Below are 25,119 nucleotides of genomic sequence, written 5' to 3'. Positions count from 1 at the left end.
AATGATGTGCATATATCCCGAAGCCCTTGTCCTTTGCTGATGTACCTGATTACTCGATTCAAACTTCCACAAATTGTATTTAGGTTCTTACATGATTCCCCTCCATACTGTATCTTAATTTTGAGGATTCCTAGATGTGTCTAAAAATCCCAGTCGAAGCAGTCATCGGTAACTGCATTTGCAGGGATCTGTTGTACTGGCTTCACAACATCATGTCCAACAGAGGTCCATCACTGAGAGAACGCACAGAAATACTTCACAGGTTTTGGGGGAAGCTCCAGCAATCTGCGTTCAATTGTGGGTGTCTCCAATTTCCTGCCACATCCCAAAAGATGTGCAGTATGGCAGGTTAATTGCCCTCAATGTCTATGTGAATGGTGAAATCTAATGGCAGTTGTTGGGAATGTGAGCAGTATAAAATAAGAAAAGAGTGTAAATGGTATATGGAGGGTTGGTCAGAATAGTTGGGCCCAAGGGCCTATTTTTGTGCTGTGTGATTCTAAGTGCATCCTCAGGTCTGTTGAGTGGGTGCTCCTAATATATAAATAAATTCACTCTAGAGTTTGGGGCTAATGCACTGGGGGAGATCATTTAATGGTTGAGCTATTAAGAGTGTATATATTTCATTGCTCTTTATGTAATTGTGTTCCAATTAGTTGACACGTCAAAACATAACACTGACTACAGTTTGGCTGCTCCGTAGTTTCTGACTTTACGGAGCAAAATAGTATATAAGAAATTTTCCTTAATCAAATGTAAAAATTGTAATTATTTGCACTTCATCCTTGACGTTATGACCCATAGATCACAATCAGTGAGGAAAGGCAACAACACATCCTCCTCAACAATCCGAAACACTGATGCGGACTTAGTCCACTACTATAATCCCTATATACTTACTAATCTACAGCCTAACTCTGTTCTAAACCATCTACAGGTTTGCAGATTACACCATTGTGGTGGGCCAGATCACGAACAATGATGAACGGAGTACAAGGAGATAGAGGGCATGGTAATATGATACCCAGACAACAACCTCTCCCCCAATGTCAGCAAGGGGAAGGAGATAGTTATTGACTTCAGATAACCTGGTGGAGTACATGCCCCAATCAAAATCAATGGTGCTGAAGTGGAAAAGGTTGACAGTTTCAAGTTCCTTGCCAAAATGTTACCCATGATCTTTCATGGGCCAACCACACTGAAACGACAACCAAGAAGGCACACCAATGCCTCAACTTTCTCAGGAATGAGGAAATTCAGCATGTATCCAACGACTCTTACCAATTTTTACAGATGAAAGCATATTGTCAGGTTGCTTCATAGCTTGATTTTGGAACAGCTCTGCCCAACACCACAAGAAACCTAGTCCATCACACAGACCAAGACTCCCCACCATTTACTCCCCACCATTCTACACTTCATGCAGCTAACATAATTAAAGACTTTTCCTCTCTCGGTCATTTCTTCTCCCGACTCCTGTCGGGAAGGTGATAAACAAGTTTGAAAGCACTCAACACCAGACTCAGGAACAGCTTCTTCTGCTCTGTCATTGGGCATCTGAACATCTATGAGCGAGGGTACAGTCGTGACCTACCTTTCCAAGACGTTGTTCTTTTTCTCTGGAACAGTTACGCTCAATGTAGAGAACTATATTCTGCACACTGTATTTTTCTCTTCACTTTACTTGTTGTATTTGAGTTTGGTTTGATTGTATTCGTATATGGTAATATCTGATTTGATCAGATAGAGAGCACATAAAACAAAGCTTACACCTGTACCTTGGTATATGTGATAATAATAAACACAAACCTACCTAAACCTTCTCACCAATGTTTGGACCATTACCATCACTCAAATAGGAAAAGGTTACCATGTTGTTATTCATTTAAATTGATGGAATGATACAATTGACTTTAAATGAAAAAAAGTGTTTAAACAAAGGACTAATTCAAAAATAAAATTTAAGTTTTATAGAATATAGGCAAATAATTAATGCGTGATCTGTAAAAGCCATATCTGTCCAGAAAGCTAGAAATGCACTTATACATGTTCACTGAAACAAATCCACTCCATATTGATGCTACTTACCTTGAATATTCTAATCTTGTGTTTTTTTTTTTACAGAAACACCCAACAGGCAAAATGTTTCAGTTACCGACATTTTGATGGATGCAATGATCAGAAACTTAGATGCCTACAAACTGGTTTAGGTAATGTCATCATTTCATGCTCGACACAAGGTCCCATTGAAATGAAAAATGAAACAATATTGAAAATCAGATGCTTCATATAAATTGTGCAAAATCTGTAATCTTTGCTCTGGGCCCTCCACACTTCTGATGCACTAGCAGAAATAAGTCTGAGCACGCACAATGGCATCAAATACACGCCTACGCGCCACTTCAATAAAATTCAATTGCACATACATAGTCTGTGCCTTCTGTCGACCATTTATGTAGAAGTTTGCTTTCATGATACCAGTGAGCACTTGCCTGAGCGAGTCCCAAGTCAGCACTGGAAAACCAATTCAGCTAAGTCTTGGTAAAGAAAAATCATCCCTTTAAAGCTTAAAATAGAATTGCTAAGGTAAAAGATTTAAAGAAAGCATTTCAATGAAGAACAGGGATGTTGTCAGTCAATATTTATCATTCAATTAATTGGTCAAACATGACATTATTTTTTGTGGGACTATCCAACACACAATATGGCTTTCCAACATTACAAGAATAACTTGTTTTTTAATGCCTTTATTCCTGTAAATTGCTGTAAATCGCTGAAAAAATGTGTATTAAAGCACAACTTATTTTTATCTTTCAACTTGAAGGTACCAATGACACCGAAAAACTTTATTTCACTACTAGAGTTAAGTTTGGCCATTAACAGATATTAAATGGTGCAGCTGCTCAGATATTTTAAACCCTGGTTTCATTCAAGTCAAGTCAAGTCAAGTTTATTTGTCACATACACATATGAGATGTGCAGTGAAATGAAAGTGGCAATGCTCGCGGACTTTTGTGCAAAAGACAAACAACAAAACAACCAAACAAATTATAAACACAATCATAACACACATATTCTTTTACATAATAAATAATGGAAGGAAAAACGTTCTGTAGAGTTAGTTCCTGGTGAGATAGGGACTAACTCGTGGAATTCCAATCTTTTCAAAGGGAACGAGTCACTATAAAGGTAAAGACTGGCAATAAAGGGGGCTTTTTCTGGTTGGCTGCCAGTGACTAGCGGAGTTCCACAAGGCTACGTTCTGGGGTACATTAATGATTTTTATGTGGGGATTGGCTTTGTGGCCAAGTTTGCAGATGAAACAAAAATAGGTGGAGGGGCAGGTAGTGTAGAGAATGCAGGGTCACTGCAAAAGGACTTGGACAGGTTGGGAGAGTGGGCAGAGAAGTGGCAGATGGAATATAGTGTAGCAAAGTGTGGAGTCATGCATTTTGGTAGTAGGAATAAAGGCATCGATTAATTTCTAAATGGGGAGATAATCCAGAAATCAGAGGTGCAAAGGGACTTGGGAGTGCTAGTACAAGATTCCCAAAATGTTTATCTGCAAATGATACAGACAAAAAGCTGGAGTAACTCAGCGGGACAGGCAGCATCTCTGGAGAGAAGGAATGGGTGATATTTCGGGTCGAGACCCTTCTCTCCAGAGATGCTGCCTGTCCAGCTGTTACTCCAGCTTTTTTTGTATCTTTCTATGATTTCAACCAACATCTGCAGTTCCTTCTTACACGTTAATCTGCAAATTGAATTGGTAGTAAAGAAAGCAAACATAATGCTAGCATTATTTCAAGAGGGCTTGTATACAAAAACAGGGATGTAGTGCTAAGGTTCTACAAGGTGTTGGTTAGGGTGCAGTTGGAATATTGTGAGCAATTTTGGGCACCAAATCTGAGGAAAGATTTGCTAGCTCTGGAGAGGGTCCAGAGAAGGTATACAAGAATGATCCCAGGAATGAGTAGGTTAACATATGATGAGAGTTTGTCGGCACTGGGCCTGTACTCTCTGGAGTTTATAAGAATGAGGGGGGACCTCATTGAAACATACAGAATAGTGAAAGGCTTGGATAGAGTAGACGTGGAGAGGATGTTTCTGCTAGTGGGAGAGTCTGAGGTCATAGCCTCAGACGTTCTTTTTGGAAGGAGATGAGGAGAAATTTATTTAGTCAGAGGATGGTGAATTTGTGGAATTCTTTTCCACAGAAGGCTGTAGTGGCCAAGTCAGTGGATATATTTAAGGCAAAGATAGACAGATTCTTGATTAGTATGGGTGTCAGAGGTTATGGGGAGAAGGCAGGAGAATGGGGTTAGGAGAGATAGCCATGATTAAATGGTAGAGTAGACCTGATGGGCCGAACGGCCTAATTCTGCTCCTATCACTTATGATCTTATGATCATATGAGTCTTTCAGAAAATGAATCTTACATTTACTGACCTTTTAAATGGACATCACTGATTGACGGAGGAAGTGTTTTTTTGGTAGCTGAGCTCCGATACACCACGTGAACTCTCCCATTTTCTCCTTCTTCCTCCACTTTGTTTCTCTCCAGTGGTTCAATGAAGAATTCATCTTTGTCTGTACGAATCATGCCAGCCTGAAGTGATAGGACCAAAGGTTACATCCTCTTAATTGTCAGTAAAATGCTCATCCCGATCCACTACCCCTGCTAAGTATTCATACACAGATATGCCCACAGGATTTCTGTCAGTTTTGAATAGCTTAAGTTAAATACTTTATGGGAAATAATACAGCTGCCTTTCTTTTTGACTGACATTGAAAGTAACATAAAAGCAAAATCACTTATTTCATTATAGATGCCATCCCGTAAAGCATGGAAAAGTTGATGGAAAGCTTCGACAACTCAAAGGCATCAAATATATTGTTGAGGAGACCTACGGTCAAGGCCATATTTATTTTATTTATTTTTATTTTTATTATTTATTTCGAACAGAATAAAAGAATAAAAAGCAAGTGTGAAACAGCATACAAAAAACAAAACAAAAATATTTATAAAGTGTCATAAACAATATCTATAAATAAATGAAATCATATCTGTCCAAAAAGGAGCCGGATGAAGATAGATTCAAGGTGTAGAAGAAGTTTCATTCCTTTTCATTACATCTGTTTTCAGGACTTTAGTTACCAATTGGGTACCACGTTCTAACAAATTCATCTTGTTTCACCATAGAAGCTAAAATGTAATTGGCCTCATCTCTGACAAGAAACTTTCACAGAAAAATCAATGGAATGTGAATTTTACATGGCAAAAGCTGCATATAAATAAATTACATTGTGATAAAAAAAAAAACAATTGAAAGAAATTACATTTTTTATAGTGATAACTGATAAACCTAATTTTCAAAGAGCTATTAATTTTTAAACACGGGCCAGAAATTTTACAAGATACGCTGAATGGGAGTGCAATGGGTACGGTACCAGACCATATTGAGTGAGGCCCTTGCACAACAATGTTTTATCTTAACCAAGTTCCAAAGCATGTTTCATTTGATTCAATCATTCAACTAAATTAAATTGCAACTGCTCTATTACTAGCCCCTGATAATTTATAATGACTATATTGTACTAACTAACCTAACTAACATTCTGTACTAACCAGGATGATTGAGCTTATATACGGGGATAGTCTTGCTGAGCTGTATGGAAGCAATGTGCCTGCTACAAATGACAATAAAGAAATCTTTGATTCATATACATATTTATATATATATATATGATCAATGAAAGAGAGAATAGCCTTGAATGACAAGTCTTGAAGATTATTGTGGTTTTCTGTTCTGTATTAATATTAATTACTAGACCCAAAGCAATATTCCACCACTCACCCGTTCCCCCAACGCAATATTACACCACTCACTCATAGCCCCCAACTACGCAGGCATGGCTCATTTCCCCTTATCCCCCAGCACTCCCTCCCCCTCCTCTTCACCCTCCCTCTTATTTCCCCTCTCCCAACCCTCCCTCACCTCTCCCTCCCTCTCCTTTCCCCTACCCTCAGTCACTCCCTCCCACCCTCCATAAAAAACAACATCAGCAGTTCCTTCCTCCACAGGTCATTCATTGTTAGCTGTGGTTTAGATCCCGTTGACTTGACAATTGGACCAGTTTGCATCATGTGTTTGTGTGTGTGTTACTCAAACTCCGCCCGCTGTTGCCGCTCGTCCCGTCCCCGCCCTGCCCACCCGCCCACCTACCTGCCTGCTCGCTGCCGCTGCCGGGCCGGCGGGGGGGTGGAGTTGGTGTGCATCACAGTGGGCACCGCGAGTTTCGATGAGCTGGTGGAGAAGATCTCCTCCGAGAGGGCCGTGAGGGTGAGTTACCGTGGCGGCAGCGGAGGAGACGCACAGTTGCAGCCATTCACCCATTGGGACGGGTAGGCGGGACCGCCATTGCCGCAGAGGGCAGGCAGGGAGAGGGGTGAGTGAGGGGAGTGAGACGGGACCAGGGCCTCCACTGAACCGCTTGCGATTGCCGCCAGTGGTGAGGGAGACGGTGGACAAGTTACTATGTGGAGGGGAGAGAGGAGTTTGTGAGTAAAGCGTCGCCATCCCGGCCCGGCCGGGGCATTGACTGACAGGAGAGGAGACCAATCTGTGCGGCATTGACTGACAGGAGAGGAGATCAATCTGCGCAGCGTTGACTGACAGGAGAGGAGACCAATCTGCGCATGCGGGGTTTTAAGATCTTTAAACCTTAATAACTTTTAAAATATACCATTGATCGGAACAACAGGGGAATGGTGAGTAAGGTGGCAAAAAACGTAGCGCTATCGCCTACCATTTTTGCGCAAATAGAAAAACCACACAGATCCGGAAGAGCACAAGATCAGAGTTTAAGTTATGTATAGATATCTGTGCATGTCTGCAGTTTTAACATATGATTAATGTTAAATGTGGTATTACCAATACTGCAAATAGGTTGCCACATTCTGTACTACAACATCATAAAATATGCAGAGAAAACCTGGTCCCCATCTTCACCTGGCTAAATAGTTATCAAATACATTACTGTCAATTGATAATTGCCTCCCACTCATTCACCGTGTGCAGCCATTTGCTGGCCTACCTGTCATCTCCAGGAACTATCTACAGTATAGGCTGGCTCAGGGTTCATACCAGTAAATTTTACAAAGACCCCATTGGGATGTACAATGGAGATCTATTGTTCACTGGTATCATGATGAGATTGTATCCAAATTTAGAACAAACCAGACGCTTTCTTGATACTCCATCCAGTAATCTCTTTGCCTTGAAACATAATGGATGTCAAGTACAAATAATTTTACCATCAAAATAACAAAAAGGTGAGTAGCTGCAGATACAAGACAAATGGACAACTGAATGACAATAGCCAAACGTTGATGTCTGTGTTCCACTATTCTGCCATGAGCCAGAATGCAACTTTGTTATCTACCATACACTGAATGGTGTGAGGTTTCTGTGGGTGCAAACTCTATTCACCACAAAATGTTTTTTAAGTGGAAGTATCTTTTGTGAGATACTTGTTAAATATTGTTCATCTGTTACACTCGCATGAGAAGTTAATTATTGTAATGCAAAGTCCTAATAGTTCTAGTATTAATTACAATACAATACCATTTATTGTCATTTGAGCCTCAGTGAGGCTCAAACGAAATTCCGTTTCCACAGCCATACAAACAAAGACAATTTCCTACAGACATACACACAATTTAATTCACACAAACATCCATCACAGTGAACCCACTGTGATGGAAGGCAAAGTCTTTTCTCTCCCCCGTTCTCCATTTCTCTCCCAATGTCCAAGCCCCAGGCGGGCGATGATAAGTCTCACGGCCATTTTAGGCCGTGCCGGGCGATTTACGGCTCCGCTCCAAAAGTCACAATGTTGGAGCCCTCGGCGGGCGCTGGAATGTCCCACGGCCATGAAGCCGTGCCGGGCGATGTACGTCCCCGCTCCGGGTCGTTCCAACCCCGCGACACGGGCTGGAGAAGTCGCGTTGCGGGAGCTCCGGGAAGCGGTCTCTCCCCCCGGACCCGCGAGCTCCCGATGTCCCAGTTCACCGGACCTGCGGCTGCGTTGCTGGAGCCTCCGAGCCCCAGGAGTCGAGTCGCAGCAGCGAGTCACCACCGCTCCCCATGCTCCGAGGCCGGCCAGCCCCACGATGGTGAGTAGTCCGCAGCTCCGCAGTCTCCCGAGCCCCCGGGTCGTTCAGGTTAGAGGCCGCTCCACGGTGCTAGGCCCCAACGACAACGGATACCCGACAGGGAAAAGGTCGGGTCTCCCGGACAGGGAAGAGATTTTAAACAGTCCCCCCCCCCCCTCCCCCCCCACATATACACATTTAAAACCAGTATTAAAAAAACACCAACACTACATTTAACTAGACAAAAAATAAAAAAAAGACAGACAGGCTGTAGGGGGCGCTGCAACGGGCGAGTCGCGCCGCCATTTCGCCTCCGTTACTAATTGTTAGTAACTTTAGAAGAACAATAATTTTAACATGTAGAGACAAAGAACTGCAGATGCTGGTTTACACCAAAGATAGACACAAAGTGCTCGGGTAACATAACGGGTCAAGCAGCATCTCTGGAGAAATAAGATTGGTGATGTTTCGAGTCGGGACACTTCTTCTGACTCTTCAGACAGGAATTTTAACATATTCCTTTCTTAAAAGTTTTCATTTTGTCTTTTTTTTTCTCTGTTAATCCTTCCATTTATTATCCTTTCTGACCTCAACAACATTGAATTCACCCACACTGATTTATTCTTAATCCTGTCTTTCCGTTGTTATTTCACAATTTTTCAATGTTACAGTTCAATCTTAAGTCAGTCACTTGGATCGGTTACTTCAAGTTCCAGATGCACCATGTCATTATCAGCTGGCACGTTTGGTAAGTTGGTAAAAAAAAAACAAAGACTCCTAAAGCAAGTCAGAAATATGGATGACAAAATACATTTGATTGACTGTGCACACACAATATTTAGTAAAGAAGCAGTTTGCCTCTGTAAAAGAAACTGTCTCTGTATTTCTCTTTCTCCAAGATAGTGGAAAGCAGCCAGTATTTTAGACTAACAAGCGCATTAACTGAGAGACCAATAGTTGATTGTAATTTTCCTAGGCCTGTTGCCAGGTTGCTCGCTATCTGCAGGGTAAATAGTGTGTATCTCTGTTTCTGCTTCTGTCAAGCAAGCCTCCTTTGTGGTCTTTCTACAATGGTGTGCCATTGCCCTTGATGTGCCATGCCTTCTCCCATCATTACTTCATATGATCTGGCATCTGCTGTGAATTGAGTCAACCTTGCCTTCTGTTACGTCTGGCATCAGCCTAATGTAGGTTTGCTCTGTCTCCCCTTCGTTTGGGCAATTCTTTGATGCGTTTATGATTATAGAGAACCTTTCCCTTTTATTGGCCATCTCACTCCTGCACTTCCAGATTCCCTGTTGTGTGAGTTTTTAATCAGTGAGATGCACGGGAAGTGATTGCTTGCATTCAACCTTCAAGGTGCAGTTAAAACTAACAAATCATGTGCTATCCATGCCCAGCAAGACCAGATTAAAGCAGCTGGGAGAAACTCTTAGATTTTTTTTAAATAAATCAAAGGGTTGTCCCTGCTCCAACTTCATACATATGTCCAGTAACATTGCGCTGTTTCATTTTTAGGCTGGAAGTAATTTGCTTGTACTGCAGCAAATGCATCCTCCAAGGTTTCACTTAAGGGCAGGATGGATGATTCAACTCTCTCCCCTTGTGATCTATAATATAAAATATTATATTTGGAGGACAGATTCTACAAGTTGTGGAGGAAATAAAATGTGTGTTGAGAGTGGAGACAAATGGATCCACTTATTTATCATGGGTATGGGCCATAAGAGTGCACCGACTACAATGGCTATTGCCTGCACTGAGTTATTGGATTAAGGGACTCCTGTAACAGAGGGTACTGAGGAGATCCAGAACCCACTCATGCTTTGGGATGCACTTGCCTCACCCAAATCGACCACGTCAAATGTACCTTCAAACGAACTAAGGAAGGTCCAACAGCCAGAACAGAGCCACCCTGCGCAGCACAAAGAGATGGGTTATAGTGAGGGAGCAGTCAATGATTAATGTTCCCTTCCCTGAGAAAACGAAACAAAATATAACTCAGATGGAGAAAATAGGCAGCTCCCTCCATAAGGCCATGAGTAGTGCTCAGGCATGTACAGCAATTCAATGGCATCACTGCAGATAGAGTTAGATGAGGGTGTGATGGGTGATCAAAATGGTGAGCTAATTATCTGCTTGTCCCATTGAGTTATTCCAGCTTTCTGTGTCTAACTAAATATTAAACTTCCTGATAGGAAGCAAGCCATAATTGAGCTAATGCAGGCAATAGCAGTGTGCCAAAAAGGTTGAAAAAGTTTGAATACCAAGCGCAGCAGTGAAATTAGATCGGAAATTTTATTAATCTCACAGGTGGTGCTGTGCTGAAAGTCGGTAACATGAATGATGAATTTTGAAAGGCATGGATATGTAGTATTACTTGCTCAGGCATCCACCAGCAAGAGCTGCACACATGTTTGTTTTTACTACAGAGCAACGTGCAAAACAAATGGTGTGTTACAATGATTGTTAATTATTGCAGAGGTTGCCCAATGCAGAGGCAGAAAGGCAAATCTGAGGAGCAAGCATCAAGCCAGCCAAAGGTAGATCATAGTGATATGGCCCAAAGTGGAGGGTAGCCTATTTTCAACAGCTTGTTCGGTATTTTTTGGGCAGCAGCATATGAACCACTAGGGTGGTCCAGTGGCACAGCCCGTGGAGCTACTACCTCACAGCTCCTGGGACCCGAGTTCAATCCTGACCTCAGGTGCTGTCTTTGTTGAGTTTGCACATTCTCCCTGTGACTGCGTTGGGTTTGCTCTGGGTGCTCTGGTGTCCTCCCACATCTTGGGTGTCAGGACTTTCTTATGAAGAAAGACTGGATAGACTCGGATTGTACTCGCTAGAATTTAGGAGATTGAGGGGGGATCTTATAGAAACTTACAAAATTCCTAAGGGATTGGACAGGATAGATGCAGGAAGATTGTTCCCGATGTTGGGGAAGTCCAGGACAAGGGGTCACAGCTTAAGGATAGAGGGGAAATCCTTTAAGACCGAGATGAGAAAAACATTTTTCACGCAGAGAGTGGTGAATCTCTGGAACTCTCTGCCACAGAAGGTAGTTGAGGCCAGTTCATTGGCTATATTTAAGAGGGAGTTAGATGTGGCTCTTGTGGCTAAAGGGATGGAGAGAAGGCTCGAAGGGTCGAATGGCCTACTCCTGCACCTATTTTCTATGTTTCTATGTCTATGTTTCTATCTCAAAGCTGTGTGGGTTTGTAGGGTAATTCACCTCTGTAGATTTCCCCAAGTGAGTAGGAAGTGGATGACAAAGTGAGATAACATACTGCAGAACTAGTGTGAACTGGTCATCATCGATGGTTGGCATCGACTCGTTGGGCCCAATGCCCTGTTTCCATGCTACATCTCTAAATCATCTCTACACAGTGCAGCATTCCCAGAGTAATTAAAGCATTTAAAGTCCTTGACAGCAAGCGGCTTGAATGAAGATCTCACACTCTGTATGGACAGTACATTGCAACCAGTTCATTGGGATGTCAGGGAGAAAGCCGTGACATTGCAGCAAATCACAAACAGATGGAAAGTAAGAAATTCATCCAAAATGTTACTGTTTGGTCCTTTCAATTAGGTTGGTTGCAGTGATTATATTGTATGAGTCTTGGGAAAGCAATTTAATGACGACAAAGCTCCTAACATTTATGGCGTTACTGAAAGGGCTGAATTGAGTTTATATTGACCTAGATGTTGTGAGGTAGCATGAATTACACTTTGATTCTAGCATTCCGAAGATTCCATTTTAGCTTTTGTCCTTTAGCCACAAACCTCCATTTTATCTATGTGTTTTTGTTGGGGGTTTTTTTATTTAATAAATCATCCAAAGAGTTAAATTAAAATGTCATCATTCTGATCCAGGATCCATGCCAATCTCTGCAATGCCCATCAGTCCTGGAAGGCCTACAGTAACCCAACAAACTCTACACAGGGAATAGCAAGACAGAGTTTAATGTTTAAAGGTCAATGTTTAAAATCAAGATGTAAGATACAGAAAGCTGAAGAGCCATGAAAAGTTAATAAAATAGGTTTATTGCATTTAGTGATTATGCATGTTACGTTTAGTGGTACAGTTGGTTTTGTATAATAAAATCATGAGGTCATGCTGTAATAATTACAGTATGGTTTGTGAAAATAGTTATGCTCGGCTTATTTGGAGTGATTTATGGAAATGTTCAACATTGGAAACGTAAAATGTGGAGATGTTAAGTATATTAAGGTTATCTTCTAAAATTCTTGGTCAAGAATACTATAGCAATTAGTACATTTATGTATAGTTATATATGTAGATGATGGTTTGCATATGCATTGTTTCTGAAGGGAATGCAATGCGTGTATCATGTGATATAACTTTTGATGTACCAGCCACCCAGCAGTTGAGTTTTGACTGCTTTCAATAAAGGATGTCTTACTGGTAGTTCTAACCTTGTTTCTTGCCTCGGTGAACAGTAAAACAGCATGCTTAAATGTTGTGCAATCCTGCTGCCCTTGGAAATAATTCATTTTCTCAAGGGATAATAAAGGAGGACATTGCACTGGTCTGATGAATGATGTTAAATTCTATGTTAAATTGCCAATTTGTAGGTCCCCCTCTTCCACGGCACCATTCGTCCAGAGTTACAGCTCTATCTAATAAATTGAAGAGGACTTTTGAAAGGATTATCCATATTTTATCCATTTTGGAGCAATGCCTTTCTTATTATTTAGCTGGGATTATTTCACAAAATTCCTATATCTTTCACAATCTTGTTTCCTGCCAATATATTTCACCAGAAGCAAGCAAAACAAATAGGATGAGAACTCTCTGTGGTCTCCAATGGCAGTCCAACGTTAAGAGAAGCTCCATGGTATTACTTTACTTTGATCTACTGGCAGTGTTGGCAGGCTGCTCTAACGTTTCAATCACTGTTCTAATTCCAAGCCACTGTTTTCACTTTGAATGTTTTTGTTTTTAAAATCTGTGTGCCTTCCTCCAAACCACTGGCATGTTGATCTGAGACAGCTGAGCACACCACCCTTCATCTCCTGACACCTTCCTCAAGACTACTGACATCCTCCTGATCATCGTTCACCAACTGCTCTGGATTATTATCCTCATCCACAAAGCACCATCCATACATCCTGATTCCCAAACTGCCAACTGCCAACTACAAACCTCACTCCCTGACTCCTATCAATCCTACTTATCCCAGCCATCAGTAACCAACAGAGGACTGGACAACCCTGGGGCTTGTGCACTGTTCAATTTACCCCTTTAGCAAGGCAATCATTTGCCCAGCTTGAACATGCAAAGAAAGATATTCCTAGAAATCGGATTCTACCAGTGTTAACATGTCAACACTGGTAGAATCTGATTTCTAGGAATATCTTTATTTGTGTAATATTAACACTGAAGTACCAAAGCTGTTGATACCAAGTTGTTCTTTGGTGAGGAGAAAGAATTGTTATTGCGCTATGTTATTTACTGTGATGATATGATTACCAGAGTCAGCCAATAACCAAATGTAATAAGATTATCCTTGGATCACAGCCTAAAATATGTCACTTCCATTTTTAAATATTTCAGTGGAACTGTGGATAGTTCTTGAGGCCAGCTATTGTGTCTATTTGAATGGCCAGAACTAATTGCATTGCAATATCTGGTTAAAGACTGGGGGACCCCTCTTCAACGTCTGATACTCTTTGTACTAAGCGGCGTACAAACCACACACAATAATCATATTTTCCACTCCCTAAGGTATAACTCGGGGCTAAGATCATGTTACTAGCACATGTTCAGCAGACGCTAGATTAATGCTTCCTTGCCACAATTATTCTAAATTCCTGCATTACATTTGATGTATCATAGTTCTTTAATATGGTATTTACATTAAAGAACTAACTACAAAACTGCACCTAAAAAATCCTATGCATCCAACATTCAGTCGTAAAACAATTGTAATCAAACAGCTATAAAACTCCATACTGTTTTGTTTAATTTTGTTTTGGATAGAAGACAAATTCCATAAACTAAACGAGTGAAGACTGATGTTATGCCAAATGAAACATATGGTTCAAATGAAGCAGCAGCTTTCAACCACATCACATGCTACAAAGGATTTGAGTTGGGGGGGGTGACGGAGAGAAAAGATTCATTTGCACATACATGGAAATAGTAGTGGTCTTGGGGGAAATTTTAAGTTTTCACTGTATTAAGGGTAGCAAAAAAAGCAACAGTTGGTCCCTGTCTCAGTGATGTTATTTGGCAATGAATATCACATCTGAAAATATAAAGTGAGGCTGGACAGGCTGCAATCTCAAAAGGGACAAGACTGAGAAACAAGAGAAGATGCCAAATTCTGCTGTCGTAATGGACACAGTAGTGTAAAGAGCCCATGCATTCGTATAAACATCCCATAAATCACAATGCAAAAGATGTTTTCATAATGATGCCCCGTACTTTTAGTACCAACCTTCCTGAATTTACAGCAAAAGATGTTTTCAATTATTTTGTTTTTAAAGTGCTAGTCAGCCAAACCGCAATATTACACGTCATGATAAAAAAGGCAGAGTACTGGACCACGACTGCAAATAACATACTGGGAAGGGAAAAATAGATCTCTGCTGCTCATTAGAGCTCATATTTTAAAAGACCTACAACATGAAAGCACACGAGCTGTGCCAGAAATTCTATAAAGTGGCAAAACGAATGTGTGGAATCCACAAATAAATCTGACCTAAAACTGATCAACTAACCACGCCATCCCAAAGCTTCATCCTCAGTGCACAAGACTCATACACGTAGTGAGTGGAGATCGCCAGGCATGGACAATGATGTCAAACTGCAAGCACTCACATTTATTTATTTGTATAATCATGATCCATGATTCACATGTAAAACGGCCTTAACTGGAGAATTTAGGGCTGCTCGTCCTTCGTTAATGGGGACCTTGCCTTGTTGGCTACCATGAAGTCCAATGTGTGATTTCACAGTGTGATCTTCGTTAAGTATTTTTGTTGCGTTGGTTCCCATGACCTTACTTCACCCCATCACTGCCATAAAGCTCTTCTCACATAGTCAGCCGAGACACCCAATTACAATACGATACGATATAACTTTATTTATCCCAGGAGGGAAATTAACCAGGACCCACCCAAACACATGACTAACACCACCGTCGCATTTGACACTTCCCCACCTCATTCTGTGTTTGGCACATCCAAACTATTGCCCCATGTCTCAAACCATCCCTTGATCACCATCCCTTAATGATCCATCTTTCAAATGTTCGTCTCCTCTATACCTTCACCCTCCACCTCAACCTCCATCCCTTCCATCTCTTCCTTGGTCTTCCAACCCTCAATCCTTCATGCTGTATCACCCTATTCCTCAAACCACCATCCCCTAATACCCCATCCTACAATACTCCACCTCTCACATTCAAAGAACAACAGAAGGTGACATAAAGGGCCATCCGGAGTGAAAAGATGAAGTACGAGGGTAAGCTAGCCAAGAATATAAAGAAGGATAGTAAAAGCCTTTTTAGGTATGTTAAGAGGAAAAGATTAGTAAACACAAATGTGGGTCCCATGAAGGCAGAGACAGGCGAAATTATTACGGGGAACAAGGAAATGGTAGAGGAGTTGAACAGGTACTTTGGTTCTGTCTTCATTATGGAAGACACAAATAATCTTCCAGATGTACTAGAGGACAGAGGATCTAAGGAGAGAGAGAAACTGGGAAAAAATTGCATTAGGCGAGAATATTGGGTAGACTGATAGGACTGAAGGCTGATAAATCCCCAGGGCCTGGTGGTCTGCATCCCAGGGTACTCAAGGATGTGGCTCTAGAAATCGTGGATGCATTGGTGATCATTTTCCAATATTCTTTAGATTTAGGATCAGTTTCTGTGGATTGGAGAGTAGCTAATGTTATCCCACTTTTCAGGAAAGGAGCGAGAGAGAAAACGGGGAATTACAGACCAGTTAGCCTGACATCGTGTGATGGGGAAGATGCTGGAGTCAATTATTAAAGAAGTAATAACGGCGCATTTGGATATCAGTAAAAGGAATGCTTCGTCAGAACAAATTCATGAAGGGGAGATCCTGCTTGATTAATCTTCTGGAATCTTTTCAGAATGTGACAGGTAAAATGGATGAAGGAGAGCCAGTGGATGTAGTGTATCTGGGCTTTCAGAAAACCTTTGATAAGATCCCACACGGAACATTAGTGGGCAAAATTAGAGCACATGGGATTGGGGGTAGTGTATTGACATGGATAGAGAATTAGTTGGCAGACAGGAAACAAAGAGTAGGAATAAACATGTCCCTGTCAGAATGGCAGACAGTGGTGAGTGGAGTGCCGCAAGGCTCTGTGCTGGGACTGAGACTATTTAGAATATATATTAATGATTTAGATGATGGAATTAAAAGTGACACTAGCAAATTTACAGATGACATAACGCTGGGTGGCAGTGTAAATTGCGAAGAGGATGCTAGGAGGTTTCAGGATGACTTGGACAGGTTGAGTGAGTGGGCAGATGCACGGCAGATGCAGTATAATGTAGATACATGTGAGGTTATCCACTTTGGCGGCAAGAACAAGGAGGCAGATTATTATCTCAATGGTGTCAGATTAGGAAAAAGGGAAGTGCAACGAGACCTGGGTGTCCTTGTACACCAAATCACTGAAAGTAAACATGCAGGTACAGCAGGCAGTGAAGAAAGCTAATAGCATGTTGGCCTTCATAACAAGCGGATTTGAGTATAGGAGTATTAGAGTATTAGTCCTTCTGCAGTTGTACAGGGCCCTGTTGAGACCACATCTGGAGTATCGTGTGCAGTTTTGGTCTCCTAATTTGAGGAAGGACATCCTCGTTATTGAGGCAGTTCAGCGTAGGTTCATAAAGTTAATCCCTGGAATGGCGGGAATGTCATATGAGGAAAGATTGGAAAGACTGGGCTTGTAATCACTGGAATTTAGAAGGATGAGAGGAAATCTTATAGAAACATATAAAATTATAAAAAGACTGCACAAGCTAGATGCAGGAAAAAATATTCCCAATGTTGGGGGAGCAGAACCAGGCAACAGTCTAAGAATAAAGGAGAGGCCATTTAATACTGAGATGAGAAAAAAACTTGTTCACCCAGAGAGTTATGAATTTGTGGAATTCTGTGCCATAGGAGACAGTAGAGGCCAATTCACGGGATGAATTTAGATAATAGAAAATAGGTGTTGTACTTCCGGTGGCACTGGTGCCAGCAGCCTCCACCTACAGCCCGGTATCTTTTTGTTTTTTTGTTTATTTAGTTATGTAAAAGTGTGTTTTTTTTGTGGTTTTTTTTGGTGTTTTTATGTGGGGGAAGAGGGCACGGTGCGGGGGATACCGTACTTCAGCCGCTTCCTGGTGAGGACGCGACTATTATTCGAGTCGCGTCCTCGCCCCCCCCCTCCCCCCACAGCGGCCTACCTACCTGGATTGGCGCGGCCTTTCCTGCCGGGATCGACCGGAGCTCCAGCAGCAGCGGGACAGCGCTGAAACATCGCGGGGCTGGCGATGCCTTACCGGGGGTCGCCGTCTGGAGCCCGGAGTGCTGGACCTGCTGCACCGACATCATGGAGCTGCGGTTTGCGGAGCTCCCAACGCTGGCGGCGCTGATGGACATCGCGGGGTCCTGTGACTCTGCCCGGCTCGGCTTGCGGATTCAGGAGCTGCAGACTCCGGCAGCGGGAGGCGGCTGATCAGGAGGTCCGGGCCGCTGAGGAGGAGGATGCTCACCGTCGGGGTTCGGCGTCGGCGTTCCACCAGCCCGGCGTGAGGGCCTGAACATCAGGCCACCCGGGGCGGCGACTGCGGGTGCTCGGGAGGCCCCGACCACGGATGAACACGGAGGGGAGGCTGGCTGGACTATGGTGCCTTCCTCACCTTGGTGCCATTTATGTTATGTTGTGTCGTGGACTTTCTGTCTTTGTGCTTGTTTTTAATTCAATTTCAATTTTATTTTTAATATGTTTTATTATTTATTTATTATTTATTTAATTTTTTTTGGTGATTTTTTTTATTTTATTTATTTTTTTTTTTTGTTTTTTTTATTTTTTATGATACTGCCTGTAAGGGAAATTCATTTTGTTGTCTCAAATTGAGACAATGACAATAAATTTGAATACAATACAATACAAAGACAATAGGTGCAGGAGTAGGCCATTTGGCCCTTCGAGGCAGAGAATTCCACACTCACCACTCTCTGTGAGAAGAAGTGTTTCCTTGTCTCCGATCTAAATGGCTTACTCCTTATTCTTAAACTGGTTCTGGACTCCCCCAACATCGAGAACATGTTTCCTGCCTCTAGCGTGTCCAAGCCCTTAACAATCTTATATGTTTCAATTAGATCCCCTCTCATCCGTCTAAACTCCAGTGTGTACTAGCCCAGCTGCTCCATTCTCTCAGCATATGACAGTCCCGCCATCCCGGGAATTAACCTTGTAAACCTACGCTGCATTCCCTCAATAACAAGAATGTCCTTCCTCAAATTAGGAGACCAAAACTGCACACAACATTCCAGGTGTGGTCTCACTAGGGCTCTGTACAACTGCAGAAGGACCTCTTTGCTCCTATATTCGATTCCTCTTGTTATAAAGGCCAACATGCCATTCACTTTCTTCACTTAAAAGAGAGTTAGATAGAGCTCTAGGGACTAGCGGAATCAAGGGATGTGGGGAGAAGGCAGGCACGGGTTACTGAGTGTGGATGATCAGCCATGACCACAATGAAGGGCAGTGCTGGCTCGAGAGTCCTCCTCCTGCACTTATTTTCCATATTCCTATGTTTCTCTGCTGCAATGTGCATTTATCCATCAGAAGGTTGAGGAGATTCGTCTGTCGATGAATACTTCCTTGAGCTTCAACAGAGCCCGATCCATCACAGGTCCTGACCTCCCAAACATTGAAGGGATCTATAGGAGGGACAGCCTCAGAAAGACGGCCAGCATCATCAAGACCCATGCCATCTGGCCATGGTTCACTTCTGCCATCGGGAAGAAAGTATAGGAGTCCAAAAACTGTGATGCCCACGTTCAGAAACAGCTTCTTCACAACAACCATCAGGCTATTGAACACTGCAAACTCCAACCTGTCATGGTTGCACTAGGGACTTTGGGCTTTATTATATTTTGCACTACATTGAGTTTAGTATTCACTGACATTTGTCTTTGTTTGTTTGTTATGTTATCTATTAAGTACTGTGTTTACAAATCAGTTGTGCTATTGCAAGTAAGAACTTCATTGTTCCATTTCAGTTTGTATGATGATTAAGCACTCTTGACTTTCTTGACTCCATTGATTCTTCATCTCCCAATTCCCATCCCTTGCCTCACTACTCACTGATCCTTGTTCTCTGCAAAGACCAATCCTTCAAGCCTACATTCCTGTGCATCTGTGTCCTATTGGCTCTTTACTCAATCCTCCAACACAAAGTGCCACACCCCCGAATCCTTCATCCCACAATATCTCATCCATGGTCGTCACATCCTTTGGTGCTTCATCCCACAATGCCCTTTCCCTTTATCCTCCATGGCATACTGCCTTTCTCATTAACCCTTCATATAAATATATACTAATATATGAATTAAGAACAGAAAACAATCCAGTATGTCTCTCACAATCAGGCCTGCATCCCACAACCTTGCATCATTCAAATTCTTAGTCTTCTATCCCCCTACTCCAAACCATAATGCTCCATTGTCTATTGCCTTACTCAATGATCTTCCATTTCTATTGCCTGCTTGGCCACTTCTTCAGGTCGATCCTTCCACATACCCACCTGTGTGAAAAAGCTACCTCTTGGATCTCATTTAAGTCTTTACCCTCATATCTTAAATCCATGCCCTTTCGTTTTACACCCCTACCATGGGAAAAGACTGTGACCATTCATTCACCTTATCTATATCCATTATGATTTTATATATCTCAATAAGGTCAACCCTCAGCCTCCTAGCAGGGAGGTTCTACTGCAGTTGTACAGGGTATTGGTGAGACCACACCTGGAGTATTGTGTACAGTTTTGGTCCTCAAATCTGAGGAAAGACATTCTTGCCATAGAGGGAGTACAGAGAAGGTTCACCAGACTGATTCCTAGGATGTCAGGACTTTCATATGAAGAAAGGCTGAATAGACTTGGCTTGTACTCACTAGAATTTAGAAGATTGAGGGGGGATCTTATAGAAACTTTCAAAATTCTTAAGGAGATGGACAGGCTAGATGCAGGAAGATTGTTCCCGATGTTGGGGAAGTCCAGGACAAGGGGTCACAGTTTAAGGATAAAGGGGAAATCCTTTAGGACCGAGATGAGAAAAACATTTTTCACACAGAGAGTGGCGAATCTCTGGAACTCTCTGCCACAGAAGGTAGTTGAGGCCAGTTCATTGGCTATATTTAAGAGGGAGTTAGATGTGACCCTTGTGGCTAAAGGGATCAGGGGGTATGGAGAGAAGGCAGGTACAGGATACTGAGTTGGATGATCAGCCATGATCATATTGAATGGCGGTGTAGGCTCGAAGGGCCGAATGGCCTACTCCTGCGCCTATTTTCTATGTTTCTATGTTTCTATATTCCAAGGAAAACAGTCTCAGCCCATCCAGTCTCTCTTTATAATTAACCCTCAGTGCAGGCAACGTCCTTTTAACAAATTTAATTCAAATGATTTATCTAAAACAGTATGATCAAAGTAAACCGATTCTGATTTATGAACAAGGTTTCCCTATTTTATGGGGAAATATAGTACCTGTATATGAATGGGCAGATAAGAGCGATCAAATATAAACAAAAGTTATCTGATGAATACTAACCAAACTAACAAATAAAGAAGACAGTCCAGCAGAAAAGTGAGAGATTCTCACCCATAGGACAGAAATAAAATGATTTTCTGCAAAGTGTGTTGAGCGTCAAGTATCATAACTCATGTTGGATAATATGTAACATTTTGTACCGTTCATTGGCTCTTTCTTTCAGTATTTTAGGTTTTAAGTTTTAGTTATAGAGATACAGTGTGGATACAGGCCTTTTTGGCCCACTGAGTCAATGCCAATCAAGAATCTCCCTGTTCACTAGTTCAAGTCAAGTCAAGTCAAGTCAAGTTTATTTGTCACATACACATACGAGATGTGCAGTGAAATGAAAGTTCTATGTTATCCCACTTTTGCATCCGACACACTAGGGGCAATTTACAGAAGCTAATTAACCTACGAACCAGCACTTCTTTGAAATATAGGTGGCAACCAGAGCACCTACCGAAAACCCATGTGGTATAAATTCTGCATGGGCAGCACTGATAACCAAGATTGATCTATACCTTGGCACTGAAGGCAGCACCTCTACAGCATTAGTTTATTGAATATGAAATTTTAGAATTTGGTTCGTAACTGAAACTACCAAGATATAAATGAAAGGACATTAAGAGCCACCATTGTGCAGTTCTAAAATTACAACTTATAGAAATCAGTAATCAATAATTAGTAAGTTCCCACTATGAAGGGAGTGAAGGAAGAAAATAAATTACTGAAGTATTTTCTCACAATCCTTGTCCTCAGACAAGTGGCATACTTACTGTAGGAGCCATTTATGTTTAGACTACCTACTGTTGGCATATTATATTATTTTGTCTAGCTATTTCTAGCAGTATTATTTTGGACACTTGGAGGCGGTCATTTGAGGCATAGAGGGGCGTAACATAGGGGCTTGGGGGACAGGCAGTGATTCAGACCAGGCACAAGAGATGGAGAGTAGACAGTTCTCACCAGATCGGGGAGAACAAAAAGCTATAACTTGTATGAGAATAAGGAGAACCGGGTATGTTCATCTCTTTGTTTGTACAACTACTTCAATAAAGAACTAATTAAACTGGAAATAACAACTGGAAGATCTGTTCTTTTTGGTCTGCATTAGATCACTCCTACTTACACGTGTAGTAATGGCAACGGAAAAGAAGACACTGGACAAGTTAGACATTGCCATTACACTTACAATTGGATTGACTACAAAAATACATTTTCAAAACATCATTAAGTTTGTCCTTGACAGAAGAATCTAGCTAATTTTTCAAGTGTGCTCATGGGTCGCTCGCTGACAAAACATATTAAAAATATGGGCATGTGCTCTGAACATTCATTGCCTCTATAAAGATGAGACTTTATATAAGAAGTATCAAGTCGGGTGATTATCCTTACAATTATTTTTGCTGCCTTAAGGTTTCCATTCAAAGACTGGGGGATTAAGTTTGGTTAAATTTGGCCAGTCACCATAATCACAATGGAAAATATACTACCTGCAAATTGGTATGGAGACACTTATACATCATAAAGCTACACCCATATTTGGTAGAATCTAGGGTTTTCCATGGTGCAGATGCTGATGCTTCCTAGAACTCTGGTTGAGTGACTGCCATTAAAGAACAGTAGCATCAAAGTGGTTGGAAGCCAGGACATTCCTGCCAGATACACCAGCAACTTGCTGATATATAATGTTTTCAAGAAGGAACTGCAGATGCTGGAAGATTGAAGGTACACAAAATTGTTGGAGAAACTCAGCGGGTGCAGCAGCATCTATGGTGCGAAGAAAGGGTTTCGGCCCGAAACGCCGCCTATTTTCTTCGCTCCATAGATGCTGCTGCACCCGCTGAGTTTCTCCACAATTTTGTGTACCTGCTGATTTATAATGATCTGTTGCAGTATTCACTGCTCACATTCCCACCAGAAGGCTGGAAGTGCCTATGTCAGGAAGCCAGGCTACTAGTTGATGCAATTCAAATCTGGATGCAGCAGTATCACAGACACATTGACTCAACCAACAAAAGCTTAGATTTTACTTCGGAGTCACGTGAGTGACTACGTGAAGAACCCACCCAGTGCGCAGGCGCGGCATTACGTCAGCAGCGCAACAGCGGCAGCAGCTGGAGCCAGGCTCTCCAGCGGCAAGAGAAAGACAAGACCTCAGGTAAGTGAGTCTTTTGTATTACAGAGAGTCGCTAACGGAGGAAGAAGCTATGGCTACCCGAAAGCGACCAACAAAGAGGACTGCCTGCCCAACTCCACCCGAGGAGGGGTCAACATCTGGGCGGCAGCCACCAGCGGCGGAGGAGCTGTTTGAACGCTCCCGCACACCCGACGCCGAGCCGCTCCCTGGGCCGCCGATTTCGACGGCCCGCACAGGGAGAAAATCAACCCGAAAAACAGACCGGCCGGTGGCCTCCGACTCGTCGGAGGAACGGGAACACTCTCCACCGGCAAAACGGGGAGACAGCCGCTTAAGCTGCATAAGGCAGCTGCTCGAGCAGATGCTTGAGGAGGAGATGCAGGCAAGGCATCTCCAAGGAGGACGGGCTTTGGCCTCCTCCAAACCATCACCACACCCTTCTGTTCCCTCCTTGTTTGAGGTCAGTAAGGGAGGCCAATCACAAGGGCTGGCCTATCACAAGGGCAGGCGGAAGACAACGCAAGCATGCCAGGCGAGCTGGAGGAAGAAGAGCTACTGGGTGTAGTCAGCAGGTATGCGGCGCCCCCGAGGACCGGAAGGATGCTAGAGCCGAGAATGGCGGCCAGTATCAACAGGCTCTCTAATAAGCCATTGCAGGAGAAAATTATCCAAGAGGCCCTCGACACTTACACAGCGCCGGAAAACTGCGAGGCGCTTCGAGTATAGACCGTAAACGGCCAGATATGGAGCCAGCTGGGACAGCATATCAGGACACAACAGCTGAAGATGCAGCGTATCCTGAAGCTCCACACCGCAGCCATTACCGCCTTTGCTCGGTCCACGGAGAACGTGGAGCTCTCTACACCTCAGCAGGACGTGCTGGCCCTGATGTGCAACACGCAGTATGAGCTCAACAACTTAAGGCGTGAAAACATCAGGCCTGCCCTTAACCCCAAATACGCGGGCCTTTGCAAAACTCCGGCGCCAGAAAAGGAGGCGCTACTTTTCGGGGCTGACTTGGGGAAAAGGCTCAAGGAGCTGGAAGAGGCGGCCAAGCCTGTAGGCCTCATGAGGGCAGGGCCAGGACCGAGCAGGGTGAAGACACCCAGTTGGCAGCACGCCTCGGCATCCACCAGCAGGTACCGAGCTGGTGAAAGCCTGGTGACCGCTTCCCACTACCCCCAGAGCTCTTTTTTAGAGCGGGGCCCAGAGCGGAGCCGTGGGAAGATACGCCGCCCCACCACAGCACCAACAAGGACACCCTCGGACCAAACCCATCGCAAACGCTCCCAGAAATGAACATGGAGGTAGGTGGGTCTGGTTCCTGTCAACATACACAGACAAAGGGTGTTGTATTAACAGGAGGGCGTTTAAGGTTCTTCAAACATGTTTGGTGCTCCTTTACTAACAACAAGTTTATACTCAACAGTATCAGTGGATACAAAATTGAATTTAAACCAGGCATAGAACCGCCGGTTCAGCACATACCCCAAAGGGTATTCCTTCCCACAGAATTAGAGAAGGTAGAAGGACAAGCTGAACTAGATAGGCTCGTGGCCAAGGGCATCATTGAGAGGGCCAGACACGAGCCATTGGAATTTGTATCGAATATATTTATCAGAACCAAAAAAGATGGTGGATGTCGCATTATCATTGATTTGACATCACTAAATCAGTCTGTTGAGTATCAACATTTCAAAATGGAGACATTTGTTACTGCCAGACAACTGATCTCCAAGGGATACTTCATGGCAAGCATAGATATTAAGGATGCTTACTATTTAGTACCCATTCATAAGGATCATTTCAGATATCTGAAATTTATCTGGATGGGGCAACTATGGGAGTATAGAGCATTACCCAATGGTTTAACGACAGCTCCCAGATTATTTACTAAAATTCTCAAAGTGGCCATGAAAAAATTAAGAGAACAAAAACATTTAGTCATGGCCTATCTGGATGATGTTCTCATATTGGGGAACTAGCTGTCGCAGGAGTCTTAGCT

At 42.7% G+C, this 25,119-nt stretch overlaps 1 protein-coding gene across 1 annotated transcript in view; it reads right to left on the bottom strand.

Moving 5' to 3' along the window:
• The window catches only part of LOC129701736 (A disintegrin and metalloproteinase with thrombospondin motifs 2-like), a 213,758-nt gene that overhangs the window by 154,859 nt on the left and 33,780 nt on the right, over positions 1 to 25,119 (bottom strand). Inside the window, exon 3 of the mRNA XM_055643129.1 lies at positions 4,450 to 4,609. Coding sequence (XP_055499104.1) covers positions 4,450 to 4,609 — 160 coding nt within the window. The remainder of the gene's footprint in view (positions 1 to 4,449; positions 4,610 to 25,119) is intronic.

The sequence above is a fragment of the Leucoraja erinacea genome, chromosome 11 (assembly GCF_028641065.1).
Source record: "Leucoraja erinacea ecotype New England chromosome 11, Leri_hhj_1, whole genome shotgun sequence".
Lineage (NCBI taxonomy): Eukaryota > Metazoa > Chordata > Chondrichthyes > Rajiformes > Rajidae > Leucoraja > Leucoraja erinaceus.
Note: the sequence above shows the minus strand (reverse complement) of the source record. Positions and strands in the feature narration are given on the sequence as shown.